This window comes from Doryrhamphus excisus, chromosome 1 (assembly GCF_030265055.1).
Source record: "Doryrhamphus excisus isolate RoL2022-K1 chromosome 1, RoL_Dexc_1.0, whole genome shotgun sequence".
Taxonomy (NCBI): domain Eukaryota; kingdom Metazoa; phylum Chordata; class Actinopteri; order Syngnathiformes; family Syngnathidae; genus Doryrhamphus; species Doryrhamphus excisus.
This window is the reverse complement of record NC_080466.1, coordinates 9625391-9644588: the sequence shown is the minus strand read 5'-3', so window position 1 is coordinate 9644588 and position 19198 is coordinate 9625391. Positions and strand designations below refer to the sequence as shown.

At 40.3% G+C, this 19198-nt stretch overlaps 1 protein-coding gene across 3 annotated transcripts in view; it reads left to right on the top strand.

Moving 5' to 3' along the window:
- sdk1b (sidekick cell adhesion molecule 1b) overlaps positions 1-19198 on the top strand; it is a 260867-nt gene that overhangs the window by 126254 nt on the left and 115415 nt on the right. For all 3 annotated transcript variants that reach the window (XM_058079957.1, XM_058079948.1, XM_058079965.1), the window contains exon 6: positions 4153-4286. In XM_058079957.1, the coding sequence (XP_057935940.1) occupies positions 4153-4286 (134 nt within the window). The remainder of the gene's footprint in view (positions 1-4152; positions 4287-19198) is intronic.

Sequence of the window (19198 nt, the reverse complement as noted above, 5' to 3'; positions counted from 1 at the left end):
GCAAAATAACCCAAAGAGAAAGTTGTAAGTTGCAGCAGATAAACAAGAAGGCGATATCAGTGTTGATTTCAATGCCAGTTAGGCAAGAACATATTCATCTAGTTTATTTGTATTTGTTTTTTATATGCATTAGTAGCCGCAAGCTAACTGCCACTGCTAACAAGGACATTTCATGATAAAAATACATGAAGATCATAGTTGGACTCAAGCTGTGTATTAATAACACTCCAAGACACATGCTATATTGTGCGCTAACCGGAAAATGTAAACAGAAAAAAACACGGTTTAGATATTGAGTATCTCTTTGTGGTAAATCATTTGATAAACATCTAGATACATGGGTTAAGATCCTATTTATATTTTAAAAACAGAGACAAATTTACAGTTATAAATCCCAGTTTTAGCATGTTTTAATGCGAGCAGAGACGTGTCCCAGTCTGTTCAATGGTCCTTGGGTGCAGCATCTAATTTTTATGCTAACGCTACAATGCGAAAGCTACATACGTTGAAGTAACCTCTTTTCGTAACAAACTTTGGACCTTCTAAGTACTTTGGAGTGTGACTAACCACAGTGGAGTGGGTGTGCCTGGAGGCGGGCCATACATTAAAACAGACCGTTTTCACAGGAAGCACAAAATTCAAAGAAATACAGCTGAGTAGGTGCAGATTCTGGATGAACTAGAAAGCTGTGTGTGCTGGTTATCGTGTGTCGCTGCTCTATCGGAGTCCACAACTCAATACAAAAGGAAAATGAGCATAATAAGTCCTTTTTAACCATCCCTCCATCCACTTTCTATGCCGCTTATCCTTACTAATGACACAGGATAAAGTAACACAACCCACACTTTGATGATGCTTGGTAGACATGTAGGTTGAGCAATACTACATCTATTTTGTAATATCGGTACTGTCATCAATATTTGCTGTATACCATGTACTGCATGTTAGCCAGCATCTGCTGTATAAAATTAATTTCATTATTTATCATTTATATTTAAGTAAGTGTATTGCTCATATTATTCTTAGCAGCCAGACTCCTATGTTACGGTTTGCCATCAATGGTACACACACACAACGCAAAAAAGGACACTTCACTTCAAATTGTCTGACTGCATATGATAACTCTGAGGCAAAGACTGTATGACCACCCTCTAGCTAAAAGAAAGAGGACCATTCTGTTATTGTTTTTTTGAAATAATGAGTTGAGGTGCTCTAATCTCTGTTGCTGGAGCTACTGCAGAAGCATTGGCACATTTCATTTTATTTTCTTTTGATAAGACGTATGTTCATTTAATGGGAAATCAAGCCTGAGCGCGACCCCCAAATGAGGAAGTTGAATGCATACAAAGTCCATACAGTAATTTCACATACAAATGGCACATTTAAATGGAAAAATGCAAATGAGGGGGAAATTACACTAAAATGAACAAGTTCTTTTTACCATTAATGTTCTATCTTAATTGGTCTTGCTGCATTCGGAGACTAGTGTGCATAGCTCATCCACATTAGAATGTTAATAACTTCATGTAGGCAAATTCTCTCAGACTTCCCGGCCCTCGTTCCTCCCGCCGACTCTTACATGTGACAGACAAGAGCAAGACCGTGGTCCCTGTCTACTAATCAGCATCTGCTGAATAAAAACGCTGAAATGAAATGGGCAGGTCAGTGCAGTTTATGGGGTTAGCAGTGGTAAATAGCATTACAGACCCCTTACAGTAAAGTTGCATCATGCACGTCATCTGTCGAGAGCACATACCGTTACATTTAAACAGAGATATGGTTGAGTGTGAGTAGTGTAGTGGCATGCATACACACTCTCACAAGTAAAATATCCGGCAACGGGTTGAGGCTTTGCTCTTGAGGATGTTCTCCTGGGAAATCACTGTGAATAAAATTAGACTTGAGGAATTTTGTATTTCTGTGTGTGTGTGTGTGTTGGTCCTGAGTGTATGTCAAACTTCTTGTTATATGGTGGGTGAAGTCTTCTCTGTTCATCTGTCCTCTTCGGTTTCCTATTGTGGAGGATCACTCTGTGGTTCGTTCCCTGCTTGTACATGAAAAGATTAGATTAACTCTCATTTAGAAATGTTCTGAATTGGATTGGATGAGCTGGATACTCGTACTTATATGTATTATTCCATGAAGTCATCATAAAATCTAAGAATTGTGGAGAGGAAATGTGTTTGAGGGCACAGTCATGTTTGTAAATCCCATTTTGATGTTTCAGATCAGGCCGACTGACTGTTAAGCATATTGTAAAACCCTTTGGAAATTATTTGGTCGGTTCTTCCTTTGTCAGTCAAGCAAATTTGACATATTGCGTTGCCACTTCTAGCGCTATTCCTAAGTTTTCAAGCTGCAATAACATAATGGCAACACACACAGCCCTGTGAATTGTCACCAGGAGATGTGTAGCTATCATCAGAGGTTTTCTAGCCTCTATTTTGGAGTTTCAATAGTGCCCTTCACGAGGTGCTGAAGATTGTCGGGTACCCTTCACACTCACTTTGGAAATTCCTCAATCTCTTGATGACAATAACATTTTCTCTGGTAATATTACTGGCACTACAAAATCCCCCATTTATGTACAGCACGTTAAACTCACAGCTTAATTTGATTTTAAATATTTAAGTAGCTCTTTTTGCATTGTAAAATATATGCTTCTTCCGACTCCTCTTGATTATGTGCAAAAGTAACAATGTGGTGTTCCTTAATGTAACTTGTTAAAAGGGACCCACAGTATTATGCTAATTTTTTTGGCCCTTTGTACTGAGCTTTGGACTCCTATTGAGCAGTTACACACGATAACCCACACAAAAAGCTTTCTAGATCTTCCAGAATATGCACCTATTAAAGCCGCATTTCCTTGGCTTTTCCAAAACGGTCTGTTTTAATGTATTCCACCCATGACCCCTGGCTGGAGGCGGCCTGTGGATGGAATACATTAAAACAGACCATTTTCGAGGGAAGCACGAAATCCAAGGAAATACAGCTGGAATAGGTACAGATTCTGGAAGAGTGAGAAGGTTTTCTGTGCTTTTTATCGTGTGAAGTCCACAGCTCAATACAAAGGGCCTATCCCAGCTGTCTTCGGGTTAGAGGCGGGGTATACCCTAGACTGGTCGCCAGCCAATCACAGGGCACATTTTTGTAGACAAACAACCATTCACACTCACATTCATACCTATGGACAATTTGGAGTTGCCAATTAACATAGCATGTTTGTGGAATGTGGGGGGAAACCGGAGAAAACCCACGCATGCACGGGGAGAACATGCAAACTCCAAACAGAGATGGCCGAGGAATTGAACTCGGGTCTCCTAGCTGTGAGGCCTGCGTGCTAACCACCCTCCGCCGTGCATCCACCTTACCATACAGTTGCAGACAAAAAACAGTCAGGGTTTGTCGCACGCACAATGCAGCTAAAGCTAGCCTACAGTCATACTTTTCTTCAAAACTTGTATATACACACAATATTCAGTTTTATGCACACTGCATATCTTATCCTACTAGTATGGGTTATTCATATGGCCTAAAATCTTGAGTGTGTCTCTCAGGGTCTTACTCTCGGAACACAGTGCACACAGAATAAATAAGAATGTCATCACATAGTGCTTTAATATGTTTTATTCTCACTTTTCTCATATTGATCTTGTCTTTCTGCTAGCATGTTAAAGAATGTTGGGTTTTCCAGTCAGCCTCGGAACACCAGTTGCATCAATAAACCATCAACTTGTGTTTCCTGACTAGAGGCACCCGTCCCCAGAATGACAGGTTTAAACAGGGTGAAAAATCTCCACTGTGGTGTTTCTAAGCATCAACCTCCAGGACACCTATACCCATGTGTACCTATGTGTACATTTGCTTATCATTGTGCGTGTTTGTTTGTGGTATTCATTGCGGCATGTTTATAGGGAAATGGGGAAATTACACTGGATCAGCATAGAGATGAACACAACACAACCAACGCCTGAAATCTCTTCCTTCCCTTTTTGGCACTTGTATGCTTCACCTGCTGTGATTTCTGAATGTTACAAATAGTGCCCTCGCTATAGTCTTAGTCGAAACAATGTCCTGATGTTTTTGGTGAGGATATCGTTTTTTTGCCTATAACATCCTCACCTTTCTCCCTCTCTTATGTGTGCCTCACAGAACGATCACATTGAATAATCAACTGGTCATCCTGGCAACCACAACTGCAGATGCCGGACGTTACTACGTGGAGGCGGTGAACGAGATGACTGGAGATAACGTGACCAGTCCAGCCATCTACTTGAGCATCTCAGGTAAGAAAAATAGATAGACTTTGTGGTATAGTTGTTTTTTTTTTGTATCATTTATGCAGTGAAGATGATGTGTTTTGTTTGTTGTCATTTTGGAACAGTTTTCATGTAACTATAAGTTCCAGACTTTTTTTCACACCCCGTGGCTTAAACAATGAATCAGCTAATTTCTGAAGTTGCTGCCAATATCACATTTGGAGGTTTTTTGCCCCAATCATGTTTTGATCTGACAAATCTTAAGTAAGTTTGATTAAGCATAGAATTACCAAAGTCCCAGCTTGGGCTGCGGCAGCTGCTAAACTACTATTAAAAAAAGGCATCTCATGCGTCATCATCAGAGATGAGTGACTGGTTGGTAGCATTGCAAAGTTTATCATGTGTCTTTTTGTGTAAATATCATGTCACAAAAGGGACACGTGTGGTTTAGAAACAGGTGCTGCCTGTAGAGTATATGTATTAGGGATCGACCGATATGTTTTTATTGGGGCCGATACCGATTTTTTTCCATCACCCTTAACCGATGGCCGATTTTGCTTGGGCCGATATTTGTGGCCGATACTGCTTTTGATCCCTCAATTTACATGAAAAAATGACCATGATAACAAATATTACAGGTCTCATGTTTAAAGAAATATTTATTGAAATGTAAACACTGAACACAGTAGGATTCAGCTTTCTTAAACACACATTTAAACGGCATTATCAACTTTAAAAAAATAAATATTCAACCATGTGCAAAACATTTCTGTCGTAGTTTAAATTTATCTAGCATCGATGTGATGACTGCTCCTCCGCAGCGTGACGCGCACCCCCCCAACCCCTTCATACACACAAACACATCACACTGACACAATTTAGTACGATATATAAAACATTTCTCTCATCGTTAAAGTTTGTGCACGATAAAGACCTCTCATAAGCAGACACGGCTGCTCTAATTCCTTCTGTGCATGTGTGTGTGTGTGCGTGCGTGCTCGGAGAGAGCGCACACACATAACACGACACGCATTTAAAGTTGCATAGTTGTTCATTCTTGTTCTGCTCAACTAATGAGAGTACTTTTATTCGTCTGTTGCATTGGTATGTGATGTTTTTGGGCTTTCTTGTTGTCACACCATGACTTAAACTGTTATGCCTAGCGATCACCCAGTGAATTGTGATGGGCTTAGTAAAGTGTTAAAAGCAAGCTAATTCTATTACTTATGAAAATGCGCCCTTGATGTGATTCAACAGTGGGGGCTGGGTACCGCGACTACGTGTGTTGTGGGGTCCTCTGTGTTGCCCCGGCGGATGCCTGACTGTAAATCATGCGGTGGAAAAATACATCGGCGAACCCGGTCGATACCGATACAAGTAAAAAACGCAAATATCGGCCCGATATATCGGCCGGCCGATGTATCGGTCGATCCTTAATATGTATATATACTATTTATTATCACATACTACAGTATTAATTGGCCCTGTACCCTAGAAACCGCCCATGAATGATACGGGAAAAGGCCGAAATGATACTGTGTCAAAGCCCAGGGCAGTGATACTGATAAAATATAGAGTTTAACCATGTCCAGTATCAGCCCCCGTAGCTGTCCACTCAGAGCGCGCTGCTCTGGTATCGTGCCTGTGAAACAACCAATCAGAGAACAGCGCACGAGTGTGAACACACAGCGTTTGTTTTGCTGTCGTCTGTGCTCTGTCAACATGTCAGCGGTTAAATAGTAAATACTATAGTAAATGTTAGTATAATAGTAAATATTAAATAGTAAGTGATAATAAGCTCATGATTAAATAGTATGTGATAATAAGATCATCACATGGTTTGTCTGGTATCAGGCCAGGTATCATGCCCCCAATTGTCAGTATCAGCTGATACTGATACTGGCATGTGATAACCTATAATTAGCATGTAGCTTAGTCTCGCCGTCATTGGGAAAGTTCCGTGTTATTGTTGAATTGCGAACGTAATGTGTGTCGATCGCATGAAATTATATATTTTTTTGCCCCAGAAAATATTTGTACCACTTTGGCGCCAATGTTAAACCTGCACCCTTTTGTAAGAAATAGGCTCACAGAGCACCAACTTTTGGTGATGTTCCTAGATGTATTTTATCACTGTGTGTTTCCCTTAACACCCTCCTTTATCTCTGTGGGAGTGAGATGATAGACTTCACCGTCTAACAGTCCTTTAGCTGAGGTGTTCACTGGAGAGCAAGAGAGCGAGGGAGTGGCAGCATAGACTTTTAATTAGATTTTCTTTACAGCGTTGTATCCTTTGGCGTCATGTGTCACTTATACACAGTGAGTCGCACACAGACACACACACACACATAAATATACACATAGCACCTTGTTACAGCTGCCAGTGTTCGAGTGCTCCCATGTGTTTTCTTTGCATGGTAAGAGGCCCTAGTTAGATCTCACTGATAGGACTCAGGTCGGAAATGGCTGCCTGCTTTTTGTGCGTGTTTGTCTCTTCATCAGTGTGTTATTTTCTGCAATAAACTTGCCTCTGGTATATCTCCTTTGCTATAAAACGAGCATGTTAGCTTCAGCTGTTATTGACATTTAGAGGGAATAGAGTAATGATAAAACGAGGTGGAAGATGTCAAAATTAAAACAAAGAACCTCTTTTCCGTCGAAAAGTAATCATAAATTAAATTGGAGGGAAGTGTTGAATCACACTTTAATGCCATTCAGTGTAATAACTTTGCCGTTGTGTAGAACTGGACTGTCTTATATTGAGAAGTTATTTTTCAACTACTCAATTTTGCTACATGACAAGGAGCAGGATATTAGAAATATGGAGGACGTTATTCAATAATATATTTATTTTTCAGAAACTCACCTATAAATGTTAGATTTACAGTATAGCTGGATTGCAATTCTAAATTAAAGATGTATGCCATTGTTAGGTACTGCATGGGGGGTCGGCACTAACTTTCAAATGGGTTTGCAAGCTTGACGAAATACACACCTTCCCTAGTTAGGTTTACGACTGACAGGGCAAAGTTGACAGACTGCTTTTAGGTACGTATATGCATGCGCAACAGACATTCACATACATACCAGACAGCGATGAGTGAAAAAGCTTTACACGGCAATCAATTTAGTCACGAACATTCGAACAGAATGTTATCAATTCAAAAGTTTCATTTTCAATTGTGGCAAATATAGACGTTTACGTTTTCAGGTCAAAATACACACAATACAAGAAAAATGACATCACTGACCCACCACCGCCTTGTCGCCGTCATGTGACCAGAAGTAAGCTTTGACGGCAAGCCAACATCATCATCATGTCTATAGTATTGGCAAATACAAATGTAAAGGTGACAATAGGGGTGTTATTTAATGTCTATATGACTCTAAAATTGGTTTAAAAAAATACACAAATATTCAATTTGTTAATATTAAATCCTACTTTGTGGATAACTATATTACAATATTCGGCCAACAATGCAGTTTGATCCACTGACATAATTTTCTGAAAGATTCTAAAGGGGACTGTGATTTGACGGAAAAGGTATAATCTTCTGCAAGCTTGGAGAAGTAGAAGGTAATCCTTGGAAACAGCCATCTTCACTGTCCATGGTCCTGTTTTGGATTATCATCTCGGCTTCCTCCAATAGCATTACCGTCCTGTTTTGACAGTAGCGGCTATCTTACCTAATTGCTCTTCCAGTCAAAACATCTGAATGATTTGAATGGTACGTAATGTATCAATGCTTTGGGGCTGAACCATCGAAATATTGAGAAAATTGACAGCCCTAATACTAATACTGATTTACTGATTTACTGTCTTCTTGCTCCGGTCCGGACGCTCCAAATTCGTATCACAAAAACATCAAATAACGGCAAATAAACTTTCATAGTACAGGGAAATTCTAGCTTACACCTTTCCTGACAGAGCAACTGTCATTTAGATCAACAATACAATACTATCTGCCCCAATGGCTGGACGGGACACACACCAAAAAAAAAAAAGCTGATTTACTGCATATAACACAAGAAAGGAAACGATTGTCCTGCGTAGCCATACATAAACAATGCAAAGTGCCCACTGACCCATTTCACTCCCTGAAAAAAAAACAAACAAAATCTCTATGGGTTTAATTTGGCAAATATCCACATTCTGTTTGGAATGTCTTGTTTTTGGAAAACCATATTCAGAATTCCCTTTTTTATGCATCAGCATCAAAACATGTGATAATACGATGACATCTGGTTTGATGACACAAGAAAACTAATGTCCCTGTTCTATCTCCATCCTCTATTTAACAGGCGGCACAGGACACAAGCAATTTTCACAGCTGTCTGTCCAACCTTTTTAAATAATACAATTCCATGAATTTTCCAGAATAAATTACATACTTATTTCTTATTCACCCCTTTCTTACTTTGATTTCTACATTGCGCTCTATGGAGAAGAACAGTGGGGAGAAAGGAAATTATCAGACACAAAAACGAATTAATGAAGTGAGTCATTGGTGCAGACTGAGAATATCAAATCAACCTGTTCCCGTCAGAGCTGCTTGTGAAGACTCCTCTTTGTATATTTTTTTTCTTTGTGCGTGCAAGTGAACCATTAGTGAGTGAGAAAGAGAGTCACAATTCTATAAACCTGCTTGCCACAATCAAACTTTGTCGTGATCGACAGTCCATATTGTTTGGCTAAACTGCAAAGCTTGTTAGAACAGCGGTGCACGAACGGCCACATGTCCCGCCCACTTGACAGATCCATTATCTCGATGTACCTATGTATGTGTTTTCCTGACTGCTGAAAGAAAAAAAAACATTAGCTGTGACCCATGGACGAGAACAAGGACAATTAAAAATAACACAGCAGCTTTGGTGAAAGATCACATAGTAACCACTTTTTCTAGTTCCACTATTTCAATGCAATTGACAATAAACGGCAAAACCCATCCACTTACAAACCGGTCCCGAGCCCGGATACATGGTGAGGAGCGTCAGGGCTCCTTTGCCAGAAAGTATGTGAATCACAACCATCCTCTCCATACCGGATCAGCTTCAATCTGGGCTAATAACAACCACCACAGGTATTGGCAATCACTGTTTTTAACAATGGTGGAGACATGTGGGGCTAGAGAGAGATGCAGAAAGGCAGCAGTAGGGTTGCTAAACATTGGCACAATTCAACGAAAGGTTCGGCAACTAGCCGACATGATAGAGAGAAGAAAATATGATTTACCACTGTATGTTTCCAAGAGACCAGATGGAAAGGCAGCAAGTATTGGAGAGCTGGATGTGATCCTGAAGGAGGAGTATGTAAACATAGCGGTGAGGGTCAGGAGAGTGTGGTGATGGAGTTTGCAATTGCAGAAGTAGTGATGAACATTGTTAGTGCGTACAAGTGAGTTACAAGAGATCATTTCTGCAGCTAGTTGCATGAGTTGATGCAGAGTAATCTCAAAGGTGATCAGTAATCAGGTAATCAGCAGACCTCCATGGCCATATTGGTGAAGGAAATAGAAGAGATGTACAGGTCTGGTGTAAAAGACATGAAAATTCAAGGACAGATGATAGATTCCATATACAAAAGTAGATTTTGCAGACCAAATTAAAATGACTGTTTCCAGAAAAGTCACTTGTAAGGGTGAAGGCAGGAGCATGCAGATATCGAGCAGATAGCAGCTGCAAGATACTACAGATACTACCTAACGCAGGGGTAGTATAATGTGGCCCGCGAGACGCTAGTTAAAGCTGTGTGCACACTGGACACAATTAACATGATTTTGCCCCGCTCATACTGTTACCCTACCCTGTTACCCCGCCCTGTTTTGCTTTGGATTAGCAATGAAGCTAAAGGCTTATGACGCTGGGTACAAATAAATACAGGAAATTATTTGGAATAAAACGGAAAATACACGTCAAGATAAAGCATCTCATCAAACATGTTGTTAAAGTTACAATGCTAACTTGCCAATTGGGTAAAATTATTAAGTTTCATGAATGTTCATGTTAAAGGTTAAATAACTGTTAATAATGTACATTTGAATCTGAAAAAATAATTTCTCTACCAACTGTATGTGGTTTCTTACGTTTTTCTTATTTGCTGTTTTATTATTATTTTACTTATTTATTACTGATTGATTGATTTATTGTCTTTATTCTTAATTTGTTTATTTTTTTTTTATCTTATTTTGTGTATAGAAAAATAAAAATTAAGATATTTGAGAACAGTGGAATGTTTTATCAGATATTTTGGTGTGGAAAACCGGAACCAAAGTACTGAAAAAGTGTAGGGTATAGCAGAAGCAAAAGCATTGAAGATGTTGTTGCTGGCACAAGCATCCTTCTAGCATGAACATACACTAACAGACCTGTTATGAAGATGAAGATGCTCACTTACCAAAGATGTCTTCTGTTTAGCATGTTGACTGTGAAGTTATTAAAAATGGCCAGTTTGGTTTCATGTTGTTGGTTTGCATTGCTTCACTCAGTCGTATTTACACTCAACCTTGTTTTTTTGAATTGACCAATAAGTGAGCAATGTCATATGTTTTTGTTGTGATGTATATTGGTTCACTTAGATTGTTTTTTCAAACCCATGAGACAATATGAGGGCGTTTTGTCCAATTAATTTAGGTCCACATATCGTCTTTCCTCTCTCAATTTGATGCACCCCCACCGCAGTATTTGTCAGTCTGTCAGTCAACACGGTAGAGTTTTCATGTCTGCTTGCTTCTCCTCACTTCACCACATCGGAGGTCTTTGTAGATTTGTACTGCAGACCATCAGAGCAAAATATCCCCAAAGAGCGTCCTCGCCAGCAGGAGAGATCCACAAATAAGCACATGAATAGCACATAGACACAAAAGCACACCAAAGATATAACCCCAGAGACACTCGGCATGTCTGGACCCCATCGAAGATAACTCGAGCATTTAAGAGAGTACAAAGAAAAACAGTAGCATTGACACACCCGAATATACAGAGGTCAAAATGTAGATCTTAAACAAAAGCAGACGAGGTGAGAAAAGCAGTTGCATTGCAGACATCCCAGCACAGATGAAACGGTAGCGATAAGACCACAGAAGGCGCGCAGTACAAGCTGATACAATTATGATGGCACTTAATATGCTATCTCAGCTTTAGCCTCAATAATTGATCAGCCGCCTCCATCTTTTCTATTGTGAAGGAAGACATGTCACGCTGGAACTGCTGGAAATATACCATACTGTATGTAGAAACACTTCTTATACAGTGCTTTGTTTAAAAAGTGCACTAGTCTGTGATTCATTATTTCATTTCCTTCATGTTGGCAGCAAGACAAGACAGCAATTTAGGGAGTTTTGATGCCGCAACATCCAAGATTGCTTTCTTTTTACGTTTTTCTTTTTCATGTTTGCAAATGGAAGCATCACAAAGTTAAAACCTGTTTAAAAGACAGCAGTCTTTTAAACAAATGTATTTTTCTATTATGATGTGACACACATTTTTTTTTACTTCCAAAATAATAAATTGCATATTGTATACAGTTAGGAGCAGAAGTATTGGGACAATGCATTTTTACGTTTGAAAATAGAGCTGTTCCTATTGGATATTGATTCAATACCAGCCAAACAAATCAGATTATATCGGCTTGCATATAAAGTCACACTCCGCTACAAGCGGTCCATACCAGACTCTGCATCAGAACTACTGTCAACTACTACTAGTCAACATGTGGAACCCACGTTACCACAGCAACAGTGTGTGCTCGCTTATTTAGCAAGAATTAGGAGTGATGTCAGTCGTGCGGCCATGTTTTTCATTAAAGTCCAAGAGTTGTCATGTAAATGTTTCCCATGGTGGCACAGAATGGGGATAGTTTTGTTTTGAAGAAACTGAAGCATCCACTGCTTTTTGAAACATTTGCAAGGCATGAAAAATGTCCATGGGGATGGCAAAAAGTCTTTTGCAAAAAAGAGTTGGCTCTTTTCTTAAAACCGTCGATGGTAAGTCAGGATTAAACATTCATTCATTGATTCATTTTCTACCGCTTTTCCTCACGAGGGTCTTCGGGCGAGAGGCGGAGTACACCCTGGACTGGTCGCCAGCCAATCACAGGGCACATATAGACAAACAACCATTCACACTCACATTCATACCTATGGACAATTTGGAGTCGCCAATTAACCTAGCATGTTTTTGGAATGTGGGAGAAAACCGGAGTACCCGGAGAAAACCCACGCATGCATGGGGAGAACATGCAAACTCCACAATAACTCGCTTATTGTGGATAAAACTATACACCAGATGCACCAAGAAGTCACTGGGCCAGTTTTTCTCATACCTACTCATACCTACGACTACATGCCATGCTACTACCAGCTGATATTCAAAGCTGCACAATCGGATCGGAAGTGAAAAAGTTATATCTTGACACCCTTAATAACAAGTAGCAACGCTTAAATGACAGATATTGCCAATATTTCCATGTACAATTGAATTTTTTCTCAAAATGTTGACTATTTTATTGCACTTTTTATATCTATGTGTGCACATGTTGGTGTGTGTGCTACTTTGTTGCTACTTTTGTGTGCAAATGCGCCATTTGTTTCTGTCCCTAATCGTCTCCCCACCTCGACCAGATGTTTCCTTTCCACATCGCTGAATCTTAAATGAGAGCCTGCCGCTGCTCTTTCTGTGCATGTGTGTGTGTGTGTGTGTGTGTGTGTGTGTTTGCTCCAGGTCCCATCCCAGTTGTTCTGTGGCAGATTTAATTGGAGGTATTTTAGTGTCCCAGAACAGTGTGTATGATTGTTGTGGGGTGTATTAGTTTGTGTGAATGTTTTAATGTCTGCACACAATGTCATATGAACATTACAGTGTTGGTACAAGGGCTACCATCTAATTTAAAAAAATACTTGTTTTTACATGCAGTTACTACTACTATAACATATGTCAGTGAAAAATTAGGGGTGTCGACTCAATTGTAGCTGCACGGTGGTTGAGTAACCACACAGCTAGGAGACCCGAGTTCGATTCAACTTTCGGGCATTTCTGTGTGGAGTTTGCATGTTTTTCTCATGTATGCGTGGGTTTTCTCAGAGTACTGCAGTTTACTCCCACATTCCAAAAACATGCTAGGTTAATTGGCGACTCCAAATTGTCCATAGGTATCAATGTGAGTGTGAATGGTTGTTTGTCCATATGTGCCCTGTGATTGGCTGGCGACCAGTCCAGGGTGTACCTCACCTCTCGCCTTGAAGTCAGCCGGGATAGGCTCACCCTTGTGAGGATAAGCGATATAGAAAATCCCAATTGTGCTGACAAACCATATAAGAACTCCAGAAAGTGAAATGCAGCTTGTGTCAGCAGCTTATAAAATATCAACCATCAACCACCAACAACATTTTACCGTCACTAAACATAACTGGATATCATTTCAAACAGGTAAGGCTGCTTCATTTCATATCCCGACAGTGAATTTCAAAGAAAGAAATAAGGCTCCCAACTGACAGCTTTGAGCGTTATTTATTTTTCAAGCCATGTTGTTCCTATTCTATGTGCACTTTTCCGATGTGTACCAACAGCGACTGTGTTCTAGTTTTTTTTGTCTTGCTTTCTGTGCCACTAAATAAGTTAAGGTACAGTTGTTGCACACATACCATGTTTGTTTATCCAAGTGTTTTAGCTTGTTTCTTTGAAGTGGAAAAATATATGTTTATATATATATATATATATATATATATATATATATATATATATATATATATATATATATCGGGATTGACATTAGCCAACATTCAAATATTTGTTGACTATGTACAATATCTAACCAATATAAACTATGAAAATACATAGTTATCTATAATTTTCGCAAGGCTTTGAAACACATGCCAAAGCAACAGGTGTGTTGTATCCTGTAACCTGCCCGTACGTAACTTAGCCAGTCAGAAGCCTGAAGAAAGCCATCTCTGGAAAAGGCAAACAATATAAAATGGTAGTAGAAATGAATCATGCCTGCGCTTAAGTGAAAAATATTTTTTCCAGTGACCTAAAACCTCAAAGTACCCATGAGCAATAGACCAACACATTTTCATAAATGTTCCATGTGGTGACCCTAGAAGACAAAACAAACACACGCTGAATGCTTTAGCAGCTCCTAAATCCCTGATAAGCGTAGATGTGAGCACTGAACAGTGACATTAAATTCTGCTCAAATGACTTTTAATTAATTACTCACAGAACCTATTGTCATATGTGAAGGCAGTGGCACATGTTTATTATTTAACAATAATACAAAGATACACATGTTTTCATTTTCTCTACGACCAATGGCAATTTGGGATCGCATTCATTCATTCATTCATTTTCTTCCGCTTTTCCTCACAAGGGTCACGGGGGGTGCTGGAGCCTATCCCAGCTGTCTTCGGGCGAGAGGCGGGGTACACCCTGGACTGGTCACCAGCCAATCACAGGGCACATATAGACAAACAACCATTCACACTCACATTCATACCTATGGACAATTTGGAGTCGCCAATTAACCTAGCATGTTTTTGGAATGTGGGAGGAAACCGGAGTACTCTGAGAAAACCCACGCATGCATGAGAAGAACATGCAAACTCCCGAGAGAAATGACGAAGAAATGCCAGAGAGTGGAATCGAACTCGGGTCTCCTAGCTGTGTGGTCACTCGACCACCATGCAGCTACCCACGCATGCACGGGAGAACATGCAAACTCCACACAGAGATGGCTGAGGGTGGAATCGAACCCTGGGCTCCTAGCTGTGAGGTCTGCATGCTAACCACTCAACCGCCGTGCCGCCCAATTTGGGATCTCCCAGAGTGAATTTTGAATTGACCCAGAGACACTTGGTATATTCATTTAATTATGGATATAAAAACATGTATTATTATTATTATTATTATTATTATTATTATTATTATATAATTCATTCATTTTCTACCGCTTTTCCTCACGAGGGTCGCTGGGGGTGATGATAATAATATATTTTGTGAATTTATTATAATCAATCAGTCATTTTAGAATATGAATTCACATTTGGTTTCTGCTGTTCTAACTCAGGACGTTAATGACTGACTCGTCTCAAGTTGGTATTCTGATTTTACTATTTTTTATTCAGATTTTTTAAATTTTTTATTTAAATTTAACATAATTTAGCTTCAGGTAAACTGATCACATGCAAGGTGATCCATTTTCAATTGTGTTTATCATTAGGATCACATTTAGAGGAAAACCATGAAGGAATGAGGAGAACCTGCAAACATAGAGATGTTCCCAGACAATGAGGTTGATTAGAATGTATTTTATTTTATAAAAAATGTAGTTACTCAGGCATTTGTTGGGTCAAACCACAAAGTTCACTCATACCAAGACAATTCTTTGCTTTCAATTTTGGCAACATTTGGGGAAGGCCCTTTTTTTGTTACCTTCAGGTGTTTTAATATGCCTGACATGCTTGTTTTATACTGATTATTGCACAGCTCTGGCTGGCTAATGATTCTGTATGCCTATTAATTCCTGTGACAACAGTGTGCGTTTGAAATAATTACATTCGCTATTGCAGCTGCAGAGGGATCAGATCGCTCTCCGTTGATGCATTTCTCATCCCCTAGCGCTCTCATTTTGCCGTCTTTGTCTCTCAGTGAGGCTGCACTGTGCTTCTATAATTAAAACCCTGGTGAACAGACAAAGAGATGGGGTGATGGACAGGAAACTGAGTCATGCACTATGTCAGTGTGACAAGCAGTCTGCTCACTGCATTTGTGCATGTACTATACTGGCATCCTTCCACGTAGCTGTGGATTGAATTGTGTGTGTTTTTTTTCCCATCTTAACACGAATATTCATGTATACTGTTTTGACATTGTCAAGTAGGCGCACACCACTCAAGCCGTCTTTACACTCGACAATCATTTGAAGGAAAATGGATGTAATTAGAGAGTGGGAGACGCACCTGCTAAGCAAACAAACAGCCAGATGTTGCATGTAACAAGTATCTTGTAGAAGCTGCGAGGTTCATAGGACAGAGCACAAAACAAGCTGTGAAAGTTCTACTCAAGTTTGTGTTTACTGCAGCTCTATCAAGGACACAATGCTGCATTATCAACACAAAATGAGTGCATGTGCAATATCCGTATGCATCGACATGTCTTGCGGCAATATGTAAATGAAGCAGATGGATCAATGTCCTATGTTGGACGCCGGAGTTAGGGATAGCCGAAGGGGGTTGCTGAGCGGAATAATGTGTTGTTATTGTGAGGGATGTCAGCCCCAAACAGAGTTGATGTGCCATCAAAGCTGACTAATGTACATCCACTGACACAGGCTTTGCATTCAGATATCATTGCTCGCTGCTCTAAGGAGAGATGAAATGCACAAGCACACATGAAAGCCACTCGGGATGCTGAATGAGGTGTCAAGTGCACACCTCATTGTTTTAATGACGCCGCTAGCAACACCACTGTCCCTGTCGCCACTCCTGTACTGAGGTTTGTTTGTTAACCCGTCTGTTCGCTGTAAGGACACTTCAATTGTGATGCAAATGGAGGATGAATTAAAGTCCTTTTAAACATTTTACATCAGTTGTCAAGTACCATGTGCACACCTCTTTGTCAATTGAAGTTGTATGTCTATATGGGCGCACCTGCCCTGCGCCTCTATCCCTCCCACCAGCGCAAGTGGCAAAGAGGGAGGAGAGAAGGCGTTAGAGGATTTAGCATAGCTGAGTGTAATCTTACCCAATCAAATGAACGACTCTTTGCCTTTAGATGCGCAGAACTGGAGTGCGCATCAGACAATGGCCACAATGCGCATCATGCACAATGTACGCCACCTCTGTTCCTTACATTAAACACAGCATCAGGCTAATCCAGGCATCTTGCACCAGCATTCCTGCTCTACAACTCCAAATAGAACGTTTTATGGTATATTCGTGTATCTCATGGGATCACATCCTACTTGAGAAAAAATATGTCCTGTGATTGGCTGCTGACCAGTTCAGGGTGTACCCCACCTGTCACCCTAAGTCAGCTGGTGTAGGCCCCAGCTTACATGAGACCCCAATGATGACAAACAGTATAGAAAACGAATGAATGGAATGAATGTCAGGTTTCCTACATCCAAACTGCGGAGCCGGATAGGATTGCAATATTCATACTCTTTCTTGTGTGGGAATGTATTATCAGGCCTTTCAGAAACAGGTTCAGGGCATCCAGAATATAAATGTACATGCAAATGTGACTGATTGACTATGTGCTCCGCTGCTTCATCCTGTGTGTGCTGAGTAACAGGTTATGGGAGCATCCGGCCGGTCGGCAGATGCTCATTTGTTCCAACCAGAGACTTTGAGGACAAAAAAAAAAAAAAAACAGCAACGCGGCAGTGAATGATGAGGCATAGTGTCAAAGGAAGTATGACACTGTTGGAAGAAAAGAAGGCTAAAGAAGGGGTGGAACAAGAGATAATGAGGTGCTGAGGAAGGCGAAATATTCTGTGCAGAGTTCCAGCGAGAGACAAAAAAAGATGTGAGGGCGCTCTTTGCTCGGCTCAGCATATGATCTATATGTGTATTGTTAGAAGTAATACAATCCAGGTAGCCAAGGTATATAATTACGTCTGATGTGAAACCTTCTGACATTGCAAAGTATAAGTGACAATCGTTTTAAGTTTCTGGCACACAGTGGGATATACTAGTATGTACTGTAGATGGCAGATATTCATCTTGAGCATGATAACCAGTTGATTGAGTTGATTCAGTCTCAGATTGACACACGCACTTAATAAGCCATATTTTTTTTTTTGCTACACGTTATTTATTTATCTCCCTTTTATGCATCCATCCATTTTCTATGCTGCTTATCCTCACTAGGGTCACAGGTATGCTGAAACCAATCTCAGCTGCCTAGGAAAAAAGGCATAATATAATGAAAAAAAATAGAGATGTTGATATTAGAAATTATTCATTCATTCATTCATTTTCTACCGCTTTTTCCTCACGAGGGTCGTGGGGGGTGCTGGAGCCTATCCCAGCTGTCTTCGGGCGGGAGGTACACCCTGGACTGGTCGCCAGCCAATCACAGGGCACATATAGACAAACAACCATTCACACTCACATTCATACCTATGGACAATTTGGAGTCGCCAATTAACCTAGCATGTTTTTAGAATGTGGGAGGAAACCGGAGTACCCGGAGAAAACCCACGCATGCACAGGGAGAACATGCAAACTCCACACAGAGATGGCCGAGGGTGGAATTGAACTCTGGTCTCCTAGCTGTGAGGTCTGCGCGCTAACCACTAGTCCGCTGTGCCGCCCATATTAGCAATTAATAATAAAATAAAGATTCCTCTTGTATCACATTTATTAAGCTTTTTTAAAATGGAGAAAAAATGAGTGTGGATATATGTATTTGTCACAGCACAGCGATGCTTGACACTAAACAGTATGTTCAAATTCACTTACATGACCATTAGTCTCTTTTTGCAAATACTTTAGTGGTACTGCTGTATGTATGGTCTGATAAACATCTCAACAACACTAAATCATATTGTTGTTGTTAAGAGGCAAGAGGCAAGACACAAACAGAGGAAGCAGGGAAGGTGTGAGGGGGCGAGTTCAAGAAAAAGTGGTGAGCCAGTGCAAGAGTGGAAATGCTTTGAAAACGTGTGACAGATGATTATTGAAAGGGGATGCTGAAAACAAAAATAGATCAACTGGGCCTTTTATCCAAATATAGTTATCTTCCTCATATCCTCATACTTTGTATGTGTTCCTGGAGACACCACACACACACACACACACACAAAGCACTGCGAGTGTGTGAGGCCATACTGTGATCCACAGACAGATGACAGCCATTACCAGCCACGCTGTCCCAAGCCAGGCGGAACAGCTGCAGCCAGATCTCACTGATCTATTGCCGCTCTAATGAATCTGTTA